The sequence below is a fragment of the Drosophila nasuta genome, chromosome 2R (genome assembly GCF_023558535.2).
Source record: "Drosophila nasuta strain 15112-1781.00 chromosome 2R, ASM2355853v1, whole genome shotgun sequence".
Taxonomy (NCBI): domain Eukaryota; kingdom Metazoa; phylum Arthropoda; class Insecta; order Diptera; family Drosophilidae; genus Drosophila; species Drosophila nasuta.
This window is the reverse complement of record NC_083456.1, coordinates 13658827-13684588: the sequence shown is the minus strand read 5'-3', so window position 1 is coordinate 13684588 and position 25762 is coordinate 13658827. Positions and strand designations below refer to the sequence as shown.

General features: G+C 44.5%; 6 protein-coding genes across 7 annotated transcripts; 3 read left to right on the top strand and 3 right to left on the bottom strand.

Moving 5' to 3' along the window:
- Nucleotides 1-110: 110 nt before the first annotated feature.
- On the bottom strand, nt 111-2052 carry LOC132787308 (AP-2 complex subunit mu). Its single transcript, XM_060794261.1, has 3 exons — nt 1714-2052; nt 1186-1624; nt 111-1129 (listed from the first exon to the last, which is right to left on the bottom strand). Exons 1-3 carry the CDS (start codon nt 1888-1890, stop codon nt 432-434), a joined length of 1314 nt encoding a protein of 437 aa, XP_060650244.1. The 5' UTR covers nt 1891-2052; the 3' UTR covers nt 111-431.
- Nucleotides 2053-2141: 89 nt separating this feature from the next.
- Nucleotides 2142-3538, top strand: LOC132787309 (26S proteasome non-ATPase regulatory subunit 6). The gene has a single exon (XM_060794262.1). The coding sequence runs from the start codon at nt 2253-2255 to the stop codon at nt 3420-3422; it is 1170 nt and encodes a 389-aa protein (XP_060650245.1). The 5' UTR covers nt 2142-2252; the 3' UTR covers nt 3423-3538.
- On the bottom strand, nt 3455-14191 carry LOC132787307 (protein bric-a-brac 2). 2 transcript variants are annotated; one of them, XM_060794260.1, is made up of 3 exons: nt 13351-14183; nt 6633-7643; nt 3455-4512 (listed from the first exon to the last, which is right to left on the bottom strand). In XM_060794260.1, the coding sequence occupies exons 1-3, from the start codon at nt 13553-13555 to the stop codon at nt 3863-3865; spliced, it is 1866 nt and encodes a 621-aa protein (XP_060650243.1). In that variant the 5' UTR covers nt 13556-14183; the 3' UTR covers nt 3455-3862. The 2 variants fall into 2 exon arrangements, with proteins under 2 accessions (XP_060650243.1, XP_060650242.1); XM_060794259.1 differs by lacking the exon at nt 3455-4512 and adding an exon at nt 4547-6074 and having other exon boundaries at nt 13351-14191.
- A 1346-nt stretch (nt 14192-15537) lies between these two features.
- On the top strand, nt 15538-22113 carry LOC132785859 (nucleolar pre-ribosomal-associated protein 1). The gene is made up of 2 exons (XM_060792153.1): nt 15538-16099; nt 16159-22113. The coding sequence occupies exons 1-2, from the start codon at nt 15661-15663 to the stop codon at nt 22026-22028; spliced, it is 6309 nt and encodes a 2102-aa protein (XP_060648136.1). The 5' UTR covers nt 15538-15660; the 3' UTR covers nt 22029-22113.
- Nucleotides 22114-22228: 115 nt separating this feature from the next.
- Nucleotides 22229-24700, bottom strand: LOC132785860 (conserved oligomeric Golgi complex subunit 7). Its single transcript, XM_060792155.1, has 2 exons — nt 24156-24700; nt 22229-24099 (listed from the first exon to the last, which is right to left on the bottom strand). Exons 1-2 carry the CDS (start codon nt 24606-24608, stop codon nt 22276-22278), a joined length of 2277 nt encoding a protein of 758 aa, XP_060648138.1. The 5' UTR covers nt 24609-24700; the 3' UTR covers nt 22229-22275.
- Nucleotides 24701-24874: 174 nt separating this feature from the next.
- LOC132785862 (uncharacterized) lies at nt 24875-25756 on the top strand. The gene is made up of 3 exons (XM_060792158.1): nt 24875-24985; nt 25135-25382; nt 25455-25756. The coding sequence occupies exons 2-3, from the start codon at nt 25145-25147 to the stop codon at nt 25754-25756; spliced, it is 540 nt and encodes a 179-aa protein (XP_060648141.1). The 5' UTR covers nt 24875-24985; nt 25135-25144.
- Nucleotides 25757-25762: the final 6 nt, after the last annotated feature.

The window sequence follows — 25762 nt, the reverse complement described above, 5'->3', positions numbered from 1 at the left end:
GATAATTAGAAGTAAAAAGTAGAAAACATGAGCGTGAGATTTGAGACGCGCGCCAGGGCGTATTATAAACAATATGATTACAATATAAAATACATAGTTGTAAATAAGAGTTGTTTTTTTGTAAATAATGGTATGTATGTTTTACAGGCATAGAGATGTGCATCATACTTATATGCATTATAGGATGGGACAATTAACTAACTTTTTAGTTGATTAATTTGCCCTTGCTGAAGAACTAATTTTGGAATACGAGACAACATTTTGTTCAATTTGATTGATGAAACTTCCAATAACGTACGAATGGTAATCGTTTTTCCATCTGTTTTTTTCTTCCGTTTTTTCTTTTAAATTCAACATATTATTATTATTATTAATATATATAATGTCGTCCACTTGCTCGATTGCTTTTGGGAGTCGCACTTGCTTATCCTTTAACAACGCGTCTCGTACAGTCCGCTGCGGCCAATATAGCGCACCCATTTGACCACATCGTGATCGGAGTAGTTAATCTTAGGCTCGAACACTTTAAGATAGCGCACTTTGAATCCAGACGGTGCAAATGGCACCTCGAAATTCATGGAAATCGGTGGACGTGTCCATTTCTTTTTGGTATCCGTCTCCAGCAGCTCAATTTCTGCCGACAGTTGAGTTTCCTTCATGCCGGCCATGCGTTTGATTTTCCAAACGATCGCATTTTCCGATGCCTTGTACTTGGCCTTGCCTTTGAGGCAAATCAGCTGCACGCCCGATGTATTGAGGGGCGTTGGAATTTTCACCTCGATCTTCTGGCCCAACAGCGATGGCTTAAAGTTCGACTTGAGTACAACCTTTACCTCCATCTTTGTGCGTCCCACTTCGCGCACCAGCGGTATGACACGGAATGGCAAGGAAATGTCTTTTGTGGTGCGATAGCGCATCAGCTCAAATTCACCGTCCGGCGGTATAAAACTAATCGAATGCTCCGTCTCGAATTTGCTCAGCTTGACACACTGATGGAACTGGCAATCGTCAATAACGACCACTGGCTTGCCAGAGCGCGATGTTTCCGCTTCCGAATTGCCTGAAAGTCCGCGGCCCTTGGACTCCATAACGATTTTGTCGTTGATGCCAAACTTGCACTCGGGCATGCCTGAAAACGAATTATAATTAATAACTACAGCAAATTCAGTTAGTTTAGAGACTCACCTGACAAGTACGACTTCATGACCACCTTGCCGGCGACGTGAGCGGACAGCACCTGACCCTGCGGACTCATCAACAGATTCACATACTCCAGCACATCGAGGAACAGCTCATTGCGTCTATACTTGATGCCCTCACGTCTCCAGCCAATTTGACCGGTGACCTGCGACGTTATTTGCATCTGCTCTTCCTTGGTGGCCGACTTGATGCCCTGCTGTGTGATAAACGTCTTCAGAGTTCCGGAATCCGTATTTTGGGGATAGCCGAAATCCAAGATCTCGTCCAGCAACTCATAGATGAGCACAAAGTTGTTCTTGATGTTCTCCTCAGAGATCTTGCCAAAGTAAGACTGCATCACCTCAATGATCTTCAGCAAGAACTCAAATACCATGGCAGCATTTACATTCTGCTTGGTGACCGCAGCCAACCAAATGTTGGCACGCTAAAAAACACAAAAAAGAGGCGTAAGTTTGCTTAGTGATTGTGAACTCTCGGTAAACAAGACATCCGGTTGACGTGGCAAATAAATACCTTAATGTGGAAGAAGCTGGTCCTCGCAATGTTGGTCACTGGCGAACGCACTTGCTGGCGAGCATGGATGACGTTGACCCGAAAGGCGTCCACGGCATTGCGTCCGATGTCATCGCGATAAACACGGGAGATTAAAACCTCGCCCTTGTGGTTGTAAACGAACAAACCACCAATCATTGTGTGCACCGTTTGCTGCCGAAACGCTCTTGCTATTCAATTTCCTTCTCAGCACAATTTTATCTGGCTGTTAATGAGAGTTTTCCGCAAATTTGGTGCCACTAACTTTTCCACTTTTCCACAAAAAAAATCAATTGCTCTCGCCCTCCCCTTTTTTCGATACACACACAGTTATCGCACCTTATCGCACTTATCGATACTGCCTAATTCACTAACATTTTTAACCAACACTGTAATTGAAGCGCAGCCAACTTTAGTTCGTACATGACTCTGCGGCTTTGACAAAAACAATTCATTTTCATACGCAAAATATTTCTCTGTTTGAAACAGTCGTGTCGTATAATTTATAAATAAAAATAAATATGCCTACCGAAAACCTTGAAGAACAGGGTCTGGAGAAGAACCCCAACTTGGAGCTGGCACAAACAAAGTTCCTGCTAACGCTGGCCGAGCACAAACAAGATGCTGCCCTCAAGTCAAAATTGCTAGACGCCATACGAGCCGATAATATGGCTCCGTGGTACGAGCATATTTGCACCGAGCTGAACTGGAATACGGACAAAGACCTACTGGCAAGAATGCGCGAGCAGAATCGCATTGACATCGAGCAGTTGGATGCCGCCATCGAGGATGCAGAGAAGAATCTGGGCGAGATGGAAGTGCGTGAGGCCAACCTCAAGAAATCAGAGTATTTGTGTCGCATTGGCGATAAGGCAGCTGCCGAGACCGCCTTTCGCAAAACCTATGAGAAGACTGTGTCATTGGGTCATCGCCTGGACATTGTCTTCCATCTGATTCGCTTGGGACTCTTCTACTTGGATCATGATTTGATAACTCGCAATATCGACAAGGCAAAGTATCTGATCGAGGAGGGCGGCGACTGGGATCGTCGTAATCGTCTCAAGGTCTATCAGGGCATCTATTCTGTGGCTGTGCGCGACTTTAAGGCAGCTGCCACTTTCTTCCTGGACACCGTCAGCACCTTCACCTCGTACGAATTGATGGATTACCCTACATTTGTGCGTTATACCGTGTATGTGTCCATGATTGCGTTGCCGCGCAACGAACTGCGCGAAAAGGTAGTCAAAGGTTCGGAAATACAGGAAGTTCTGCATGGCTTGCCCGATGTGAAGCAGTTTTTGTTCTCGCTCTTCAACTGTCAGTACGAACAGTTCTATGTGCACTTGGCCCAGGTGGAGAAGCAGCTGCGCTCGGATTATCTTGTTCATCCCCATTACCGTTATTATGTGCGTGAAATGCGCATTCTGGGTTACACCCAGCTGCTGGAATCATATCGCTCGCTCACTTTGCAGTACATGGCGGAGGCATTTGGCGTCACTGTAGACTACATTGACCAGGAGTTGGCACGTTTCATTGCGGCTGGCCGTTTGCATGCCAAGGTGGATCGCGTGGGCGGCATTGTGGAGACGAATCGACCCGACAACAAGAACTGGCAGTATCAGGCGACCATTAAGCAGGGTGATCTATTGCTTAATCGCATCCAGAAGCTCAGCCGTGTTATAAATATTTAAGGAGCACACATAGAACATAGAACACACTCACACCCAAGAACATAAAAATTTATTAAAAAATTCAAGTAATTACATTGTAAAACTAACATTACATAAAACGATATAATTGTCTTTAATTATTGTCTTGAAGCAAAAAGTTGCATATTCTTAAATTCGCTAAGCAAATGTACCATTACATTTGCGTTGGTTAATTATCTAAATTCTTTGGAATTTGTTTGGTATCGCTGTGTCTTGTTATTTGAGTATTATTGCATGCTTTTCCGTTTTTTGTACTTAATCTGGTTTTTCATGTTTAAATTTTAAGTCAGAACCGCCAAAGCGAAAGTACGCATGAAATGCGCCAGATGGCGTTTACTTATCTGAACTCGCTGTCATTGTTATCGCTATCGTAAATGCAACGCTGTGTGCGCGCGATGTGTTCAAACATTTGAACAATAGAGCTATCGATGCGAGTCGTCGCCCTCATTTTTGCATTTCCATTCATTACTTTCCTTGGTCAAATCATTGTCAATATTATTGTTATCGTTCTCAGCCGTTTTGTTGTTGTTATTATTGGCCATAAAAGTTCGGGCCATATCTTCCAGTGCTGCCGAATTACGCATACCACAGTCCAGGGGCTGTTCATCGTTTTCATATTTAAGTGCCTCCTCATGTGCCCGCTGCTGCTGTTGCGCCGAGGCCTTGGCCAGATCATGTAAATTTTGTACAACCTCATTAATATTGGGCGAACCCATGGTGGGCAGGACCGGTAACCCCACCAGATTGTGTCGACGCAAGTCGGCAAAACTATTTGTGCTCAGATTAATCAGTGCATTCATCATGACCTTGTTGCGCTGGTAATCCTTGCGCAAATGCTGACGTATCTCCGTGTGGCAATGCTCGTTGTTCGTCACAATGATCTCGCCGGTGTCCGTGGTGGTGACGCGTGCTTTGCAATTGAATTTGCGCGACAAATTGCACTGCCAGTATTTCTTATCCTTGCGCACGTATTGAATGCCAAACGTGTGACCATCGTGGACGAGCAACGGTTTGCCGCGCTGACTCAGCATAAATTCGAGCTTGCCTTGAAACCAGTGCTCGCCGGGTGCGACTATAATATACACAAGATTGGCAGGATTGAGCGTATGTGTGAGTGTGTGTGTGTAGAGTTTTGTGTGTGTGTGTGTTTGTATGAGTAAGCTAAGGCTTATCTATTATCTAGGTCTAAATGAGAGAGAGTTATGTTGGATGTCAGGACATTCACAAATGAGATCCCCATTAATTGTTGCGTCTCATGCAGACAAATCCCATGAGGTAACCTACCTAACTTACCTGCCACACGGTGCCAGTCACACAGTGCCATAAGAGAACCCAAGTCGTTGTTGCAATATACTTATGTGTTTCATTTGCATTTTCACAAATACTTATACAAATATCATTATGTATATACAATACATACATAAAAACAAAAATCAAAAATCAAGTCAATCAAGTAGTATTGAAATTTCATCTAAAAACACTAACTAAGCGGCTCCAGCCGCAATAATAAATAAGAAATCATTTGCTGCTTATTAACTAGATGCATTCCTTAGATGTTCTCGATCTTGAAATTGTGACCGCTGCCCGGCGATATCGTTATGGAATCAATCACATGCGCTGTTGTCGCCGCACTTTCTGCACTTCCATCGGCACTTGCGTTGATATCCACATGTTGCTGTTGATCCGCTTCTACTGACTGTGTTTGCGGTGGCGGTGGTGGAGGACTCTTCATGCCCAGCGGCGATTCGGTGGCATGCATGGAATGACTGCTACGATTCGACTGCGGACTTTGTTGCATATGCGCTGGGGAAAGTGGCAAGAGCACCGAGCCCGCACTCAGTTCCAGATGATGCTGCGCATGTGGCGAGTGTTGCTGCTGCTGCTGTTGTTGCTGGTGATGGTGATGTGGATGCGACTGCATGGGTAAATGCATCAGATTGGGATTGTGCATAATGTTCTGTATGACGCTGTTGCTCGACGAAGACGAAGCCGGCGTCGGCTGTGGCGGAGGTGGACCACTTCCACCCACCATGCCGTGCTGCTCCATGCTGCTGCCGTGCGACGTGTGATGCTGCACCAGCAGATTGGGCAGCGATTGCGTCAAGTGATGATGATGGTGATGATGCACCGAATTCGCGCCTAAACTCGCATGATGTCCGCCAGGCAAAGCTGGCGATGGTGGCGTCTGGTTGGCAAACAAATTGCTGCCTAGACGACCGCTCACAGTATTCACGTGATTGGCTTCTACGCCAGATGTTGATGGTGTGATTATGTGACTGCCATCGGAGATGCTGTAGCTGGTCTGGCCAGGATTCGGATTGGGTGTGATGGTCGTTGAGGAAGAGCCGCTGTTGTTTCCACTGCTGCTGCTATTCGGTGTGTTGTTGGCGTTGCAAGCCCCAACAGCGCCAGCGCTGCCGCCACGCATGTGTGGCAAATGATTGTGGACACCAGTGGCGGATATAATGCGTCCGAGGTGAGTGATGCAGCGGGCACGGCACATGCTGATGCGATACGATTTGCATAGCCAGTAGGTCTTCATGCCCTGCTGCGTGGCAACGGTGTTGTTGCGATTGAAAACGCAATTGCCATGCAGCAGCGAGGTGGTGGACAGCATCACCATGTTGCTGCCATCTGAATGCAGGATCCGGAGAATGCAGCGTCCGCAACAAATATACGTACAACAACATTATGGAACATTAGTGGGCAAGTCTTTTGGGGGGTGGGTGGAAGGGGGAGGAAGTAACCGAAAATGCTTGAACGTATGCTATGTACAAGGATTGAGAGACAAACGCCTCAGGGAATTTGCAAGAGTGGACAAGGGGGGAAGACTGGAGGGGTCGGAGTAGAGGAGTCGGCAAAGCAAATGTCCAGGCAGCAAGCTAGACATACTAACTACTGTGGTTCATCCAGAGATGGAAACCACACCACCAAAACAGAGATCCACACCAGGTTTCCATCCCTGTGTTAAACCAATGTTATATCACTAGTTGTTGTCGGTGGGATTAGTAACAGCTGGGACATGAGGCGTTAAGTTGTTGATGAAGTATCATGCAAGCCCGTAAACCACAAAATTAAAATCAGTATGAAGATGAGCGCCCACAACAAAGAGGCATGCAACAGAGATGATCAGAGAGAGAAAGAGTGATGTGGATGAGGCAAACATAGAAGATGCCACGTGGCGTCACCTACTTGACGGAATGTCCATGTGATTGGCAAAGTTCTTGGAGTAGTCGCTGGGCATATACAGTTCGTTGGGATACTCAGTGGCCGGGCCACCAACATTGATGCCCAGACTGTTGCTGTTGTTGTTGCTGCCATTATTGCTGCCAGCACCGACGCCAACTCCGCTCACGCCAAGACCAGGCACATTATTGGAACTGCTGGCGGCGCCGCTGCTGCTGCTGTTGCCCGGCTTGTAGAAGTTGTTGTAGTCCAGATTGAATGCAGGCACAAAGGGATTGCGCAGCGAATTCAGCGAGGTTGATGACGAGGATGCACTGCCGCTACCTGGGCCAGCAACAGCACCGTGATGATTGTCACCCTCACGCTTCAGGCTGCCCAGATCGTAGCGTGATTCGACCATCGAGATCTGCGGTATGGGTGGCATAAAGAACTCGTCCGAATTCAGGGCATTCTCCATGCTGGCCGCATCTGCATTGTCGCCGCTCTCGCTGCAACCGGCGCCGGAATGTTCCGTCAGCGAGCGACGGAATTGTTTACGCGAGTAAATCGATAGCGAATCGCTGCTGAATTCAGCGGGAGCTAAACGCTTGCCGGGTGCAAAGAGATGACTCCCTGGATCGCTGATGGAGGTGCGACAACCATTTGGCGATGCTGTCGAAGTGCGTGAATTGCTCTGTGTGCTGTTCTTGGAGTCATTGTGTTCTGCTTCCGTTTTGCTGCTGTTGTTGTTGTTGCTGGGGGTGTTGTTATTGTTGCTGTTGCTGACGTTGTGAGTGCTGCTGTTGCTGCTGCTGTTGTGGGGCTCATCGCCGGCGGCATTTGTCAATTGATTAGCTGACTTCTCTGATCCGCTGGAGCCGGGTGAAGTGTTTGAATTGGTCGCCAATCCCTTAATCTGCAGCAGCTGACCAATCTTCATGAACGATTGCAACTCCGTGTGCTTCACATTCACAACACCTTGATACATGAACTCCAGCAGCTCGCACATAATGTTGAAGCTCACATCTTTGAGTATGACTGCAAAAAGGTGAAGGCAAGTATTATAAAAAGGTTTAGAGTGAATCTTTAATAAATTCTTATTAAGGCTATTAATCATATTGGTTTAGTATTCATTAAATTGTATTATCTCACTGTGAGTGTGAGCGGCGACGAAAACATTATTATAATGAAAGGAGGTCACATTCATAGTGGAGATGTTATCATCTGTACGTTCAAATACTAAATCAATACATAAAAACATCTACGATAAGAAATCTGAAAAACTTAAATATAAACTCAACAACACAAGCAGCCAGCGGTACAGTACCAGAAGCAATAATTATGAAATAAATACAAGTAGCAAGTAGCATGTCATATCATCAGCAACAGCAACAGCAGCAGCAGCAACTGAAGCTTCAACTGGCGCTGCCTTGCGACACGGCCTATGAAACTGTCCCGGCTGCTGCTCTTTGCACAGTGGTGTGCACAGCTTTGATCTGAGCCTGACATAAACTGGGTCAATAAGAAGAGATCGTATTAGAAATCAATATAAGATGAAATCGTAAAAGACATTCTATTTCCCTTCTTGCAGTTGAAAGAATTTGTTGTAATGAACTTCACTTCTATACAGAATATGAATTCGAAATGTTAATTTTAGAAATATTATATATCGTAAAACTAAAGATAGTAATTTAGCATTCAAATTTAATTTTGAAACCACTACTTTTAAACAGATTTTATAACATTGTAGATTCAATACGATGTAGTAATTATATCAGATTTTATTGCAACAATTGCATAATATATTTACCCGTATTCATATGAGAATACTATACGTATAAAAAGCAAACCTTTTTTAATAATAGCTTTAAAGCTGAAGAACTAGTTTACTTATGACAATAGCAACAGATTCCAAGTTGAATTCGAATCGAAAACATTAGATTCGTGCTACTGTGACAGCTCAATATTCAGACACCGGGCATCACAGCATCAACATCTAGTTAAAAAAACAATATTATCGCTTGTTCTCAATAACAAGTGACTATATATGAAATCGACGGCTTGACTGTCCATCCGTCGGTCCGTCCGTCCGTCTGTTGCTTAATCTGACCGTGCGACGCCCGCTGTCATCCCGCCCCGATGCCTTCCGACGTCTACATAATGCCCATATTCCCTATCTGTTAGTCGTATCTGTGCGTCGCCATGTCCGTGTTTGTATTGCAAAGATCAAAATCCGAGTGTTATACCTAGTACAACAAGTAAACATACATATGTGCTTTTTGTAACCCTCATCGATCTAAAATAAAAAACACTCAAATCTCATGTGCTTGACTGATGATCCTGATATAGATTCGGAGACTGGATCGTTATGCAGCTAATCGTTTCGTACTTGCTCGAAATCACTACAAAATATAAAATGTATTTATTCTAAAATGTATAGTACCGATCTATTAACGATCTGTTGTTATCAGCGATAAATATTAACTTGTTATACAATAGATTATAGATGCAATACAATATTTGTCTATAGCTACAGATACAATTCAAATACGAGATAGAGACGGTGACATGGATAGAAGATAGGACAGCTGACACAGCACAAAGAGATCTATAGAGACACAGAGACCGACACAAATACAGATACAGATACAGAAAGTGAGAGACACAAAACGAAGACTGTCCGAATGTTCGAATCTGAAGCTGTAGATAAACTTTTGTCAAAAGTTCACGGAAAACGTGATAAATACGCGTACGGCGTGCCCTGTTGATAAGGAGCACATCCAAAAGCAGCAAACCAACGACTACAGAGTGTAGAATTCGGGGCATCTTGCTCCGGATTGCCGCAGCCGATCAACGAACGATCAACAATTCTGTGTTGTCTGGGTTGGTTGTTTGCTTAAAAATATTATTACTTATTTCGAATCATGTCTGTTTTTATGTTTGAACCCAGCTGATCTCTACTGATATCGCACATCACAACAGCAGCTCAGCTCAACTCAGATCTTGAGCTCGGCGCCATGTGGAGCAATCAGCTACGATACTTATATTTATAGTACTATATGGCTTGGTATATAGACACGCTTGTATTTGATATTTAAGAGTGAGATTTCTATTCTATAAAAACTATAATACTTTTGTTTGCCGACGACACCCATAAGGAACAACGTCCACGCCCACTTGAGAAGCAACAACCAATAAGATTGCAGTCGAATCGATCGCTTTCGAACCAATATTTTTTATTTTATGATTATGATAAATGTTTATCGAATCAGAACGCCAATAGGTTTTGTTTTTTTTGTTTCTCTACCAGCCAGACCCGTGGAGTGGGCTGTCGCATTTCGACAATGTCGACACACAAACATTAACAAATGAATGTTATCTATAAACGCCATATTAGTCGAATCGAGTAGTCGCTATTTGTGTTGTTTGTGTGTGATTGCTAGTGCCTAGACCTAGCGAAACTTTACTGCAACCTGATAAAACGTGGTGAGAGAAACCCCATCGAGTGGCGACCATTTGCAATATGATATATATCACGTATACCATTTAGGATAAATTTCGTTGGATATTATCAGCATTAGGGGATTATCTGCTCATAATACGAAATTATAATTTATTATTTCAATTAAACGAGATCATCTGATAAAGCAGAAATATTAATGAAAATAATAAGGATAAAACAAAAATACTTGTGTTTGAAGATGGAATTATGAAAAGGGATTTTTGGTAAATTATTAAAAAAATATAAGTAGATTTATGCCGTGGAAATTTTGATTAGATTTATATATGGTTTTAAGGGTAATTTTCAATATATTAAAGTAAACTTTAGATAAGAAGTAAAAAAAATTAAGTTTAAATCTTTTTAAAAGCGATTTGAAATATATAATTTTTTTATCTTCACTTCACTGAGAAATTTGAAAACAAATTCTACAAAATAAGAAAAAATTTCTAAGAAATTTGAAAAGAACAATAAGAAATATGAATGTTTATTCTTGGTTAAAAATAATATAGCGCAGAACATAATCTATGAATCCAAATCTGGTTTCCTTCAAACTTTAGAATGATACAACGTGCTAGTAATCTAGCAGATATTGATTTCTTACCACATCCAATTGCAATTAAAATTAATCATGCGAGGATTATTAAAATACTGATTATATCAACTGTGGCACAAAAATTCACAGCGCTTGATAACAATTATAGTTTACAATGCTGTGTGGCCCATTCAAGTTTATGCATATCTTGGCTTAAGAATATCAAGTTGTTTGGGTATTAACCAAGGAATTAAGAGCGGGGGCGATAAGTAAATCTATTTGTTGCTACTGCCGTTTGACTCATAAATTAATATTTGTCAACACAAATGCCCAATAAACGCGATGAAATTTCACATGCTCAATGTCAAAGTCTGATATTATATGATACGCTTATAAAATGTGCTCCCGGTCTAATACGTAAGCAACGAATTATAGCACCTGTTAAAGCCAAGGGCGTAGTTTTGAAAGGGGTTAGCTAGCAAAAGGATTCACAGATATTTCGAGTGGCTTGCAGATTATTTTGCTTTGCTCTAATTGATCTGTGTACAGATGCAGCATGCAGTCAGATGGATTTTAATTGGCAACCCCTCTGAGGGGGTGGCACTTCCTGGCAGCGCCGCCCATGGTTAAGTTTGGCTATTAGAGCATGCAGAACTATAAAAATAACATTGAGTTTGATATTTACGACAAGTTCAGCGATCGATATTATATTATCTCCATTTATTGTTGGTAATATCAGCAAGAGGCACAGTTCGATCCGATCGCTGGAGCACTTGAGAAGGAAGCTATGGCTATAGTATATATATATATATATATAATCGTAGTAGTATGTGTGGCAACTTGCTAATTGTATTTCAGGCTGTGTATTAAGTGCCATAGAGACCAACCAAGTCTCAATGGGTGCGTGCGGTTGTGTGTGTTATCTGGCCAAATGGTTATAAGTTGAAAATCTTATTTTACGATTTGGAATGATACCCATGGAAAGCAGAGTACTAGGCACTAAATACAAAGCTGATAAACACTCCAGTCCCAGCCATTAATGTGCCAATAATAAAACTTAAACGGAATCGCACCGGATAGGATCGAAACCGAACGAATCGGGCATAGATAATACATATAAGGTGTTGGAGGATTAGTGGGGTTCACAAAATGGCGTAGATATTAGAAGTGGCCAAAGCATTTGCTCTTTAAGTATTTTGTATATATCGATCGCGACACGGCAACGACAGTAACAACAACAATAACAACAACGACGTCGACGACAATGGTTAAGGTAATATCAACAGCAATTCATATCGCAACCTCAGAGTGTCCCCTAATCAATATCTCGGGTAAAAAAATAGAAAAAAAGGTGCTCGAGTGCCTGTGGACAGAAGTGCCGTTAGAGACCCGGGGACCCAGTTGCCTGCTCAGTTGGGCAATAAATGATTGTTGAACGCGATAAAAAGATAAAATGTTTGACTTTTGTTGTTGTACAAGTAGTTGGTGCTGCTGTTTTGTTGTTATTTAAGTGTAACACGCCCCAGCAGCAAAACTAACAGCAACAACAATATCGAAGACGCAGACGAAAGCGAAGACGACGTGGACAACCAAATGATTTGGCTTGTTAGCACCTTTAAGTCAGTTGTTGTATTATGACTTGGTTTATTTATAATTATTTTACCCCAAAGCATTATTTATAGCGTATATTAATATTCTTTATCTTTGGAAATGTGTGTTGTTGCTATTCCCTTCTTGTTTTGTTGTTGTTAGGTAGCACATTTCTGCTGCTACTTGAAAGATAAAACATTGTTGTTTATTGCCGCTTGATCTGATAAAGCCACCGTGCAGCAGACGTGTACAACAAGAGCTAACCAGACCAGCCCAGTCCCCATTCCTCATTCCCCAGACCGCAATCCCCAGCCCACAGTCCCAGGCCAGTCCTAGGTATAGTCAGCCAGTTAGGCGATATCATATCCATGAGTACTATTCCAGAGTCCATGCACACAACAATATGTAGGTTGATTTGAGTTAAGCATTTGTTATACATTTGATGAGGTCAGCAACGCACCCAGCTTGAAGTTGCTGGAGTATCGATGGAGCACGTTATCAAGTGGGGGACACGTGTGTGTGTCTCTCTGTCTTGGAAGGAGGTGGCGGAGGAAGAGGAGGAGGAGGAGCAGTTGTGGGGCAATGTAAATGTGCGTTTGCCTGCTGCATCTAGGAGACAACATGGCGACAACGACAGCTCAATGCTCAATGTGGATTATCAGACAGTTGCAGCTAATGCTGTTTGATTTTCTGATTTATGATAAAGGCTAAATTGTTTTATTTGTGGGCAAAGAATGGAATGAAATGGATGTTAGTGCCCCAGGTTGGTATCTCCGCTTGATAACTGTTGAATGTGACAACGAATTTATTATAAAGTTGATTTATATCGAACGCTCAACTGACAACTGACGGCCATGCTTAGATAAACTGACAGGTGGACATCGGACAACTAACTAACTGTGAACTGTGTGTAGTATCAGAGTCAGAGTGTGATAAAAATTTCTCTGTCGATGAATGTTGTTGGCGGGCGGTTGAAACTGCCGCGTGAACATTTTGGGCAAACAACAAGCGCAGCGAGTTGCTAAACAAATCATCGACAACTTGCGAAGAGAACGTGGCAATAATAATTACTGTGTAGACAATGTTTAAATATGGTAACTATTCGGATTGGGAGTACTTACTGATTGGATGCTGGCAGGGATTCGTTGTAAATATCTCTTGGAAGTACGGACTGCATATGGCCAGGACGATCTTGTGGGCTTGAAGCAGTTTGCCATCGCAGGCAAGCGTCACATCGACCAGATCACCACGATCATATAGATTCTGGAAGCCGCTGGCAATGTTGTCCTGGAAATTCTTCCAGCAAAGCTTAAACTCATCATCCATCGTTGTTGTTGTCGTCGTCGTCTGTCAGTTGTTGGCGGCGTTTCACAGCCAAGCCAGCAAAAATGAAGTTTTCTTTTACTTGTATTGTATTTTTAGCAAAAACTTCCAGTTGTAATTGTTTGTTTAATTTTTATATACAAGTTCTTGTGCTTGTTGAGCGGGAGCGAGTGCGAGAGTCTGTGTTTTATTGCCGTTTTTAATGATTCTTGTTTATTTGCTTTTGGGCCGTGATTTCTTGCCTCGTACACTTTGCGGCTGACATTCACAACTGATGCCACAGAATGTCAGGTAGAACATAAACACAAAAATATATGTACATATATACGTGTATGCAAAAAGCACGCTCACGAGCGCCGCCAAAAACGCCAAACGCCAATTTGCCGTCGCACTCACAATCGTCGTTGTCGTCGTCTCTTCTGACGCGAAACTTTTTTTTTAAATGTAGTATTTAATTTTAGCAGATGCTGCAAACGATTTATTTTTGTCGACGTTGTTCACGCGCACAAACACGAACCGTCTGCGTCCACAGCCACATTGACTTTGATTTCGGTTTTAATTAACACTTTTTGATTTAAAACATTTTTATCAGAAAAGCGTGAAATGGCAGCGGACGCTGTTTACGTTTCGGTTCGCTCCCCATTTGTGTGAGATAGAAGTAGCGCGAGAGAAAGAGAGCAAGATCATGCGCACAAAAGCAACAGCTGATCTGACAATAGTGCTGTAAAACGAACAAGAACATTTGAACGGCGGACTTTTTAAATTTTGTTTATACGCAGAGCAGATTTCTAAGTAATTTATTTCCAATTAATAGATAAGCTATATTACTAGATTGTTATTATGTTTGATTGATAAATATTACTGCACTAACTTGCAAATACACTAGTGATTGAAATATTGTTATAAATATAGTTAACAATGGGTACATCAAAAAAATTATTCGATAATCTTAATCGATTATCGATATGTTTTGCGCTAGACATAATTGAAGCGCGGGCATTTAACACAACAGGGCCACCCAATGCTGTCTGATTAGAACTTATCTAAATTGGTAAATTTCACAGTCAATGTTTGATCGCAGTCGACCTGGCTCATGCTCTGAAACCGTAGAGCCAAAAGCAAATTTCTAACCAGCCAATGTGGCCGACCCTGTAGATAAATGCTCTACGCCTCACCGTAAATAACCCACTTTACATTTTAAAACAAAAGCAAAAGCCCCTTATCAATAAACCGTGAGTCGTTTGCACATCGGGTGTACATACAACTACTTATGAAGATACCATGGCCGATTGGTCACCGGTTTTTGATTTTTCTGATTTAGTTCTTTGAATTCTTTCCATTGTACGGCCACGAGTGATCCTCGTTAATCTTCAATTATTATGGGTTGTTGTTGTAGTAAGTGATTCAATATCTAACCAGTTAACATAAATAATTGTTCGAGTGATCTGATATGTTAAAGGTACAAGCAAGTCCGTGGATTTGCCTCCTGTGCCCCCAGCGCCAGGTAAGCAACGGAACACAGTGCTGCCAGAATTCCCAGGCGGAAATTCCGGAGTGATTGGACCAAATTCCGGAATTTCTTCTGTAGGCGGTGGCGTTACCAACATAGCACTTGAAGATGATTAACTAAGCCAACCAACGAACCCGACCATCTATATATAAACGAGACGTTAAAGAAAATCGACAAAATATATATTTATTTAATATATGTATATGCCAACATGTGGTATAAAATATAACGCGTACTAGAGGTGAATTTAGACGATAAGTGTTTATTGTTCAATATAATGATGCTGAAATAAAACTGACATTGAAGAATAAAGCCTTTGTTTGTAGCGTTTATTTCTTTATAGAGTAAAGTGTTTAATCTGCAGATAATACATCTGAATCTTTTTCAGGCGCCATGGAATTTCGATAACAGCGCTCGATAATAATAACAGTAACATTAAGATACTTTACTCAACACTAACGTCAATGTGACCAAACATACTCAACGAACATTTCATACGGCCGCAACACGTGCGTACGGCTCGTGGGGTAAAGCGGTTTAAAAAGTTTTATTATTTCTCGGCTGATATTTAGATTAATAATATTAAGCACACAGCAAAATGGCAATACAAACGAATAGGCGAAAAAGGAAACACGAAGACGCTGCCGAAGATCAGAAAGATGACGCTGAAATAGCGGTACCCAAAAAGGTGGCAAAGGAGTCTCAGACGCCAAAGAAAAAGAAAACAAAAGGAGAAAACACAAATGCCGGCAAAACAGAGGGAGAGGAGGAAAACTACCAGGAGCCTATGGAACAGGCTGATGCAGAGAAACAAAGTGCAACGCCTGACAATGAAGACAATAAAACTGAAGAAACAGCCTCACCAACGAAAAAGCGCAAGCCAAGACATGAAAAAAAGAAACAGGAAGGAAACGTTGAAGAAGCGGACATCAGCCCCGACTCAGGTATTGAGCCCGAAGAGAAACCGCAATGGTTTCCCAATGATTTCAAAATGATACATTTCCGTACGAAGCTGCAGGGGAATAGCTTCATAACAGGTGAGGAGTTACATATATTAGTTATATTCAATTTAATAATTAAATGTGTATTCAAATAGAACTGCGCCATTTTTTATACATGTGCAAATCGAGGCCCAAGATCGTGGCCAAGTACATTGAGAAACGCGGCAAACCGCTGGAACTGGCCGAAGCATTCAATCGCATCGATAAAACCAATGTGCTGCATGTGGGCTACCTTTGTGAGGCACTGCAACGCATAATCATGGAAATTCTTACCAATCAAAAGAACCACATGGAGTCCGCTGCACATGCTGGTCGATATTTTCTAAAGGCGCACGGCTCAGTGCTGGATCAGTTATTGCAGTCCGCTCAGCCGAATCATCGTCGTAATGCTCTCAAACTATTGACAGCAATTGTGTGCGTGGATCCACAGTTGGGACGTCAAGTTCTCAGTTCCTATGACATATTGTCGAATGTGCGAACCATGGAAAATATGCTGTCGCATTCAAAGAACGATTACACGAACGAGGAAACCGTGCGTAAGGCTTATATACACTTTATACTCGCCTTTCTGGTTGACGATAATACTTTGCTCATTCGCAACATTCTGGATCGCGCACATTTGATACGAGTGCTCGCTAAGGGACTCGTCTTCGATGACCATGTGACGGTGTGCGTGGTGGTCAACGCGCTGCGACAATATGTGCTCGAAAATGTCAATATACAGAAGACCAAGAAGGTGCACGTTTTCGACCTTGAATGCTGTAAGCATTTTAGCCACCTCTATGAATGGCAAGGACCGCAAGGCTTAGTGCAACGGTACAGCAAACGCAAACAACCAATTGAAGACAAGAATTTTGAGCCGGAGAATCGTGAAACTGTTGCAGAGGCAGCACATAAGTTTCTGGTCACGTTGTTGACTTCACGCAAGCACGGCATCAGCTTCGATGCAATGACCAACTATCGCCAGAAGCACAATAAACTGCAGGGCAAGCTGATGGGTTCGCTGTATCGCCCATTTGCCGACGAACGTAAGGTGCAATTGATTCTGAGAATCCTTCAAGCATGTCCCGATCTGGGTAGACATTCGGCCCGCAACTTTTCCAACTATGTGAGTCCAATGCGTATGTCATCAACGGATTTACCCAAGGGCTTAGACATGCTATCGAAAGTGATTGCTGCTGTTCCACCGAGCTCCCTGTCCACGGCCATGGACAAAATGACGCTTACAGACTTTGGCTATTGGATAAAGGAGCTTTGTCTGCCAGCGGAGGCATTGATTCAAATTGTAAGCAAGAACTTGCTGAGGCACGACGATTTCAGTGTGCGTTTAGCAGTTAATCGTCTGCTCCTGTCCATGATGACACAATACAGCAACTATGTGAACGCCATCGCACTCCGAGAGCAGTCGAAGCGTGCTGGAAATTCATTGCGTCGCTTCAAGTTCGAGTTACTGAATCACTTGTTGGTCAACTTTCCACCCATGGAGAGCATATTGTATTCGTTGTACAAAAGTATTCAGGAGAAAGCGGACCCCAATGTCAATGTGCTAGAGCAGCTGTCGGTCACTCTCGAGCTGGTGTTGATGATGTGCAAAGAGAATCGCGCATTTGTGAACAAAACAAGTCAAATTCTTGATTACTTGGATGTTCTACGCCCGTTATATGAGACAAACTTTGATGAACCCATTGATACTACTAATCCTGGAGGAATGGATAAGGTGCAAAAAATCAAGCTGGAGCTGAAGTCAATTAAAACCATACTGCTGCTGTTTCCGCGCTCGCTGCATCCCCAGGAGAAGCTTTTCGAGAAAGTGCTGCGCTCCTTTATCAAGGCCTACATGCTGGAAGATGTGGAGGTCAAAACAGAGGCAGGCGAGTTGCTGCATTCTCTTTTTCAAAACACAGGCATGTTTGATTCGTCCAGCTTCGAGATTGACATCTGGTTGGAGGCTCTAATTGGCTTCAATGCTGAAACCGTTGATAATGTGACCAGTATTCTGCTCACTTTACTTTCCCTCGATCTGTCGCAGGTAAAGGAGCTGCCGGTGCTCAATGCAAGAGAGACGGCGACAAATGTGGAGAATCTGCGCAAGCTATTTACTCAGATTGAGAAAGGTCAGACAGTGCAAGCCTATGTGGAAACTCTGACACTAAGCAAAATGATGCCATTGCTGCTGCAAGGTGTAACAATTGAGGCTCCCTACGATGCCTACGTTGAATTGGTCATGGTGCTGCTTTATCAGTTCCACGCCAAACCTACTCAAGTGCAGCAATTGTACTCTTCGCAACTGGAGCAACACACGACATATATGCAGAACTGGCAAGATGGCAAGCCCAGTCAACTGCCCGCTGCAATTGGGAAGCATTGGCCCCAACTGGATGCCTTGCAGCGAACGGTATTGAAGCACCCGACACAATCCTTTGAACAGATCTTCAAACCGGCTGCCGAAGACACCGATCGCTTTGAGCTCAAGCTGGAAGATGGCAACTCAATGCAGTTGCATCACACACTGCGTAATCCACGACGCAACACGATCTATGCCCATAATCTGCTCTTTCTGCTCTCGCAGCTGGTGGCCAGCGAGCAGCTGAATGCTGAGCAGTCGCAGCTCATTTGCGACTCTTTGATAAAACTACTGCAAATCGCCACTCAAGTGGATGACAGCCAGCAGCAACGTTTGGAGCTGCTGAAAGACGAAGATAATCAACAGCAGCAGCGCGAGCAGGAGACCCACACGGAGCGTCTGTTGCAGTACATTTATGGGATGCGACTCAGTCAACTGCGTACGACACAGTTGCTCAGCGAGACGAGCGACACGTTGCTACATTACGTGACCTTTTTGCGTCACCTCACCGAACATTGTCGCTCGCTGCCCAAGTTCAGCAGCTACACCAGCTACTATCGTCAACAATTAGTTATCGCACTGGAGATTGCTTTGGATAACGCGGCAGCAGACGGGGAGCAGAGTATGCAGCAACCTGCCCAGCTGATGGAGTGGGTACCACTAGTAGACAGCTTTGAATTAAGTGCCACAGAGTGTGCGCAGATGTTGCAGCTGCTGACGAGCAAGTTACAAGCTGGCGATTACTTCAACACGAGCAACAAGACAAATCATTACTATGAACTTCTATTGCGTCTCTTGCGTCGCCTGGCCCAGCTGCAGGAGCCTGTGGACTGTAGTCAATCCGTGTTGAAACTACAGGCATATTACAGGAATTTCTGTGAAAACGCCTTGGCCGAGCAACTGGAGCATCTGGAGTCGGCGCTATTGCAGTTCTTGATCGGACAGCATCATCATTTAGCCACATGCGATACAGAGTTCTTCGAGTGCTTCTTCTCCACAACTAATCGCAAACTGAGCAAGTCAGCCGTCAATCTCGCCAGTTTGTTGCTGCAGAGAAATGCCAAATTGGCATCTACATTCGCCCAGCTTTTGCCGACGCATCTGGAGCAGAAGGAACTAATCTATCCACTGCTAGACGTAGCCTTTAGTAGGGGCTACAAGCTGGAGCAGTCGCTGCTTCAGCGTTGCTATCAGACCTACAAGAATGGCATACTCAAGAGTATCGAGAAGCCATTGAAGGCAGCCGTTATCTATCGAGACCATCCCGAGGCCAGTGCTGCTCTCATTGGCCAATGCATGCCCAAGTCGGAGTGCCTTGATTACTGCCAGAAACAGCTCAAATTCGATGCTGTAGAGAACTTTCAAATGCGTGTGTTGCGCGAGATTTACTGGCAAGCCTTTGCCGCCAGCAAGGATGAGAAACAACAGGCCAGCATTGTGGTGAGCTACGTGAATCTGAATATCCAAATGCTTGCCCTCGACCTGAAGAAACAGAGTGTGCAGCTGGAAAAACTGGAGCAGCTGGCCTTCAACTGCTACGACTGGTGGCAGCAGCAGCCAGAGTCGCTTGCCGATCAACTGGATTGGAGTCGCCTGCTGAAGGCGCCGCATTGGCTGAACTACTGCCGCAGCTGTCTGAAGCAAGCCATGCACATGGCCGAGGAGCAGCAGAAGCAATCAACTCCTGAACAGGATCAAGTCAATGGACTGCTGCTTAAGCTGTTGGCATATCTCTGCGATCGTCTCTATGTTGATTACAGCGAGGAGGCAGATGGGCAGTCAAATGAAGATGCTGCACTGCTCTACGAGATGGTCTGCACGCATTCCTGCTGCTATGATCATCTGTTGGGCGAATCCAGCGCTGTGAAGACCCATCTGTTGCAGCTGTTGGAGACGTTAGCACGCAAAGCGCCCGCTGCCTTGCATGCGGCCCACATCCCCGTCATTCTTGGCGCCTATCACGCCAAGCTGACGCCAGCGGATCGTTATGCACTCGCACTACTGGAGCACTATGAACGTTTCGACGTGGGACTGGCCCAGTATCGTCCATTCATATGGGGCGAAAGCGCTGTGGCGCATTATGCGCTGCGAGCCGCCGACGATGATGAGCGCGCCAAGTTGCAGCAGCAGGAGACAAACGTGGCGCAAGTACTAGCGCTGATTGTGCGTCCTGGCTGCCAATATACCATCGAGAACTTTCCCATCTGGCGTAGCTTACACGCCAGCCAGCAGCTGCCTGAACTGCAGTTCTTGAACCCCTGTCGGAAGTCGCAGAATTTTGGAGACAACTCGCTGGAGCAACAGATTGAAAGCGGCGCCTCGGAATTCACACAGGATGTGCGTCGCTTGTGTCCCAAGCGCGACGAACTCTATGAGCAGTGCTATGATCCGGCATTCATGCTGCCACTAATGATGCATTGCTTCGCACCTGAGTCTGTGGTGCGTGCCCAGTGGCCAGTGCAGAATGGTCTACTTGCGCTCAGCTTCTGTGCGTTGTCTTCGCTGGACAAAGATATGCGACTGGCGGCCGCCTGTTGCCAGCAACGCTATCGCTCTCACTTTGAGCTGTCCAAGTTCTACGAGAAGCCTCTGTGGACGCAGGCTTACGACAACATACAGGGTGGATTGAATGAGCTGCGCACTGCTTGGCTGGCACAACGCCGCACGCATGGCGGTACTCCTCGTGTGCCTTTGATCCCGGCGCTGTTCATTGCGAACAGCTTCAATTTGAGCACGGATCCCACGCATCTGCTGTACAAGCGACTGATGATGTATCTGCAACTGAAGCAGAGCTTCAATTTCCAAACGATACCCGAATTCAATGTGTTCTTTTATTCGCCGGAGCCGGAGCATCAACAGTACCGCGAGTTCATCGTGCAGCTGCTCAGCAATGGCATCAAATGCAGTGCTGATCTCTTCTTGCTTGTGTCCACCAACACCTTCAAGGTGCTGCTCAGCTTCTATTGCTCGAATCTGGCCAATCTGGACACAAATCTGCTGTTACTCTCGGTGCTCTCCACGTGCGTTAAGATTCCTGGTGCTGTCAAAATCATGCTGGAACATGTGGGAATACTCTCTTGGCTGGCAGGCGTCGTAAGGGATACACAGTTCCATCAGTTCGACATCATTGAGGGCATCATTAGCATTATCAACAATCTATGGTATGCTGTGGCAGCCAGTCAAAGCGAGCTTCCAGACTATGCTCATATTCAGCTGCGTCTGCATCGCCTCGTTGTGCAGTTGTTGCCATTGATATCGCCACGCGTCTCGATTCCCGGTCTCGCACGCCTCCTTAATGTGCTGCAGAAGACGGCCACCAGGAGTGGCCAATACCTTGCATTGTCCGCCCAACAACTAGACCTTCTGCTCGACTGTGCCGCCCGTCACTGGCCGCAGCAGTTGGCCAGCATTCGCTATCTGCGCAGCTTTGGCGGCACTTATGCCTCACCGCGAGCCGAATTTTGTGACTGGCTGGCCAAGGAGCAACAACTGGATACGCACACTGTACTCGCGCTGTCCAGCCTGAGAGAATATGTCACTCACTGGTGGCAGGTGCACAAAGAAGCAGATGCAGATGCTAAAAAGGATCAGAAGCAAGTTGCCGAAGAAACTGCTGCTTAGTTGGGTATTCTATAGTCTAATCTAAAGCATTGTTTTTAATCAGATTGTTAGATTTTAAGTGTTTATAATATAGTTTTGCAAATGAATAAGCTGCATTTTCATTCATGTGGACAACGTTTAGTTCTTCGATTGAATTTGTTTAAACTCCTTACAAAAGTCACATTTACGAATCGTTGAGAGGAATTTGATTTGATGATAAGTTATATAGGTAATAGAGACATAGATATATTGTGCATACTGATTACAATTATTGCGTGGATATAATATTGCGCATTTGCCTTATGGCCGTCACGAGTCGGGGTTCGCAACCGCTGCTCAGGCTAAGATATTGCTCTGGTGCCGCTTTTAGCAGAATTAAAATCTGTGACAGCTGCAAGTTGATGGTTAGACCAAGTTCCTCCAGCACATTCGACAAATACTCAATGTCCACGCTCAACTGTGTGGCCGACGAAGCGGGCAGTGACTTGATTTGCAGTATCTGCGCCTGGTAAAGCACACAGCATTGCTCCACGACCAGCGACAACAACACATCCGCACAAGGAATAGCTTGCGTATACTTGATGTTGCATAGCTCCAACGCCTGCTTGAGCAACGCCGATGGCGACAACAGCAGCGGCTCCAGATGTTGCGGTAGCGTCAACAGATATTGTCCAATTTGTGTGATGCTCTCCTGAGGTGCAAAGCTAAAGGCAGGCATGTTGATGCCAGCCGAGGTATGCGATTCCACGGGTGGCCGTATGTGCGCCAGATGCACCTCGATTGGCTGCAGCAATATGTTCAGTGTAATGTCATGTGTTTCCGCCAGATAGGTCTTGAGTGTGCCATAGATCTGTGGGAAGATACCCAGACTGTCTGCCGATGTGGCTGCTGATGCGTCGGCGCGCTTCGCTTGATAATCAGCTATGCTCGCGAGCAACTGAGTGTGTGCCGAGCGTTCACAGGTCTGATAAATGTCAATGGAATGTCCATCAGCAGCTACTTGCAGTCGATTGGCCAACGTCGTCATGCGCGTGTGCAGAGTCTGCTCGAATTGATGTAGTCGCAGCAGAAAGTCCGTGAGACATTGCAGCTGTGACATGGTGTACTGCAGCAGTGACCAATTCTCGCTACGTGCTGCTCCTGTGCCCGTTGCACCATTGCTGCCCAGACTGAGACTCAACTGACGTTGAGTGCGACTGAAATTCTCCAGCTGACGCTTAAAGATGCCATTAAGTACCGTGATGAGCTTGCATAGGGCAAGGTCGTTGGTTATCGATGCACAGCGAGCGCATGCCTGCTGCAGCCATTCATAAAGTTTGCGAGTGCTGTCCTCGAGATGATGTACTGCATCGCTGGGCGTTGCCTGCTTCGACAGCAGCTTATCCACTTGCGTCGAGAGCTGTGTTTCCTCCAGACGCGGATATTGATTTATAAACTTATGGAAATACTCAAAAATGGCCTCCCCCAGCTGACGATGCAAATCACTGGGCAGCACAATGTTGGACTGTTGCAATATGGAATTGAGATGCAGCACAAAGCTTTGATTCGCCTGTGCATATTGCCCCAGCAGCTCCAGCCGTTCATTCGATGTCTTCAGCAACTGTAGAATGTGAGTGTCTCGTGTTGGTTGCAGGGCCGGCAGCAGCTCAGCAATTACCAGGAATGGTTGTGATTGAGCCACTTCCGAAGACGAGTCGTCCCCGAATAGTTGAACGCACCATTTTAGCTGGCGTTGACAGTGCTCCAATAGTTGGTCATAGAAGTGTGTCAAGAAATGCTGATGTGGCGTCTGCTGTGAATCGGTTACTTGCAACTCCAGAGCTTGCTTCCACTGCAGCTGTAGCACGTTCTTTTGAACAGCGCGATAGTATTGATGCAACTGGGGCAGTCGCTGAATGCTGCTAAAAATCTCCACATGCTTTTGTGACTGCTCCAAATTGGACTCGGCGAAACACTGCACCAAACTGGGCGATGCCATGGCCTCCAGTCGATTCTTAAAGTCCTCCACTTGTGTCTGACGTTCAGCATGCCCAGGCAGCTGTTCCTGTGCATGCAGTGATTTCTGGAGCGCTGTCAGCTTGTCGCATACGCCCTGCATTAAAGGATATCGTTTAAAGTAATTATTATATTAATGTCACTTTTACGCACCTTTAAATCGTTGCGCTCAAAACAGTCCTCCAGCTCAGCAAGCAGGTTGCCCCAGCCGTCTGACTCTTGCAACGATTCTTTTGCAGCCTGTAGCTTGGTTTGCAATGTATTCAAACGCTCCAACGTGGCCATGCAGTCTCCTGTTTCCTCCTGCACCGCTGCCACTTCTTGACGCATTGTTCGCATCTTTTGCTGCAACATGGCGACATCACATTGCAGCGTGGCAGCTTCTTTGGCAATACGCGGCATATTGGCCACAACCTGCTGGCTGGATTCTTCAACAGCATAGTTCACCTGCTGCACATAGAGCTGCAACTTGGCCACGTAGCTTTGGATGAATGATGTGGCAGTTGCGCCGTCTTTTTTACTATTTTCTTCGGCATACTTCTTGTAGTTTGCATTTATCCAATCGGCTGCACTGAAGCTAGGCTCCGATAACGCCGAAATATCCATAATAAAACCGGACCGAATAAATTAATCCAAATGGTATTAGTCTTTTACAACTACTAAACAACAGCTGTTTAATAGTAAGTGTTGGGTAATGGTAAATAAGAGGGCTGCTTAACATCCCTATGATCTGTAATATCAGCTTCAAATGTTACATTTACGGAATAACGCTGTTAAATGGTCAGTATCGGTAAAATCTTAAATTTGCGGAATAACATCTGTTAAACGGCTGGTGTTGTAAAAGGGTTGACTAGAAATTTATTTGCTTTGCAACACATTCGCATTCTGTTTAGCTGTGCAATTAAGATTATTTCAACATTTGTGAAGGAAATTAGACCATTTACAAAGGGAATTATTAACAAACAGCTGGTGATACATGTTTGGTGAGTAAAGTCCTATTGTTAGAATGAGCACATTTATCAATGTGTTGGAAACTGCATCATTTATAAGACGAGTAAAAATGTTTTTGGATAAAACACCCACAATTTATTAAGAAATAGAAATATGTACTTATTTATATTTCTATTTGTAGTTTGTAAAACATGTCAGTTTGCAGTGCCGATCCCTGGCAAGTGAAAAACGATAATATTCAACAAAAAGAGAACGGAAATATTGAAGTAATTGAAAAATTTGAGGATAATTTCAACCCCCATAAAACTGGAACTGCATCATCTGAAGAAATCGACGACAAGAAAACCGCAGCTAGTGATGTTAGTAATGTTACTGGCGTCACACAAATCGAACCTTTGCCCGACTCGGCAAACTACCTGCAGTTGCTAGGTAAGAGCAGTCGAATTAATAAACTATTAAAACTACTTCTACTACTAATAATGTTCTTTTATATTGTTAAAGAACGCAAATTGCAAAGGGTTCAAAAGGGTAGCAAACTTTTGGATTCGCTGCAGGAGAAGAAACAGGATTGTATGCGTAATCTGTTGGCTGCATCAGCGGACACAACACTTGAGCAGCTGCTTGAACTCGATACGCCCATCGAAAGTGGTCGCTTGCATCGCCATTTGCTGCCCGTGCAGGCGGTGACGGTGGGTGAAACACTGCACATTGTCAAACACGACGCTCTCGAAGAGCAGATCGAGCAAGAGCAGCAGCTGGAATTGGAGTTGGAGCAAGTGAAGCAGGAAGGGGAAAGTAACTAAGAATAT

Coding starts and splice junctions, on each gene's coding strand:
- LOC132785859 (XM_060792153.1), top strand. CDS start 15,661: ATGGCAATACAAACGAATAGGCGAAAAAGGAAACACGAAGACGCTGCC. Junction 16,100..16,158: donor GGGGAATAGCTTCATAACAG/GTGAGGAGTTAC, acceptor GTATTCAAATAG/AACTGCGCCATTTTTTATAC.
- LOC132785862 (XM_060792158.1), top strand. CDS start 25,145: ATGTCAGTTTGCAGTGCCGATCCCTGGCAAGTGAAAAACGATAATATT. Junction 25,383..25,454: donor AAACTACCTGCAGTTGCTAG/GTAAGAGCAGTC, acceptor ATATTGTTAAAG/AACGCAAATTGCAAAGGGTT.
- LOC132787309 (XM_060794262.1), top strand. CDS start 2,253: ATGCCTACCGAAAACCTTGAAGAACAGGGTCTGGAGAAGAACCCCAAC.
- LOC132787308 (XM_060794261.1), bottom strand. CDS start 1,890: ATGATTGGTGGTTTGTTCGTTTACAACCACAAGGGCGAGGTTTTAATC. Junction 1,625..1,713: donor CCAGCTTCTTCCACATTAAG/GTATTTATTTGC, acceptor TGTGTTTTTTAG/CGTGCCAACATTTGGTTGGC. Junction 1,130..1,185: donor CATGAAGTCGTACTTGTCAG/GTGAGTCTCTAA, acceptor ATTCGTTTTCAG/GCATGCCCGAGTGCAAGTTT.
- LOC132785860 (XM_060792155.1), bottom strand. CDS start 24,608: ATGGATATTTCGGCGTTATCGGAGCCTAGCTTCAGTGCAGCCGATTGG. Junction 24,100..24,155: donor TTGAGCGCAACGATTTAAAG/GTGCGTAAAAGT, acceptor CCTTTAATGCAG/GGCGTATGCGACAAGCTGAC.
- LOC132787307 (XM_060794259.1), bottom strand. CDS start 13,555: ATGGATGATGAGTTTAAGCTTTGCTGGAAGAATTTCCAGGACAACATT. Junction 7,644..13,350: donor TCCCTGCCAGCATCCAATCA/GTAAGTACTCCC, acceptor ACCTTTTTGCAG/TCATACTCAAAGATGTGAGC. Junction 6,075..6,632: donor TCACATGGACATTCCGTCAA/GTAGGTGACGCC, acceptor TCCTGCATTCAG/ATGGCAGCAACATGGTGATG.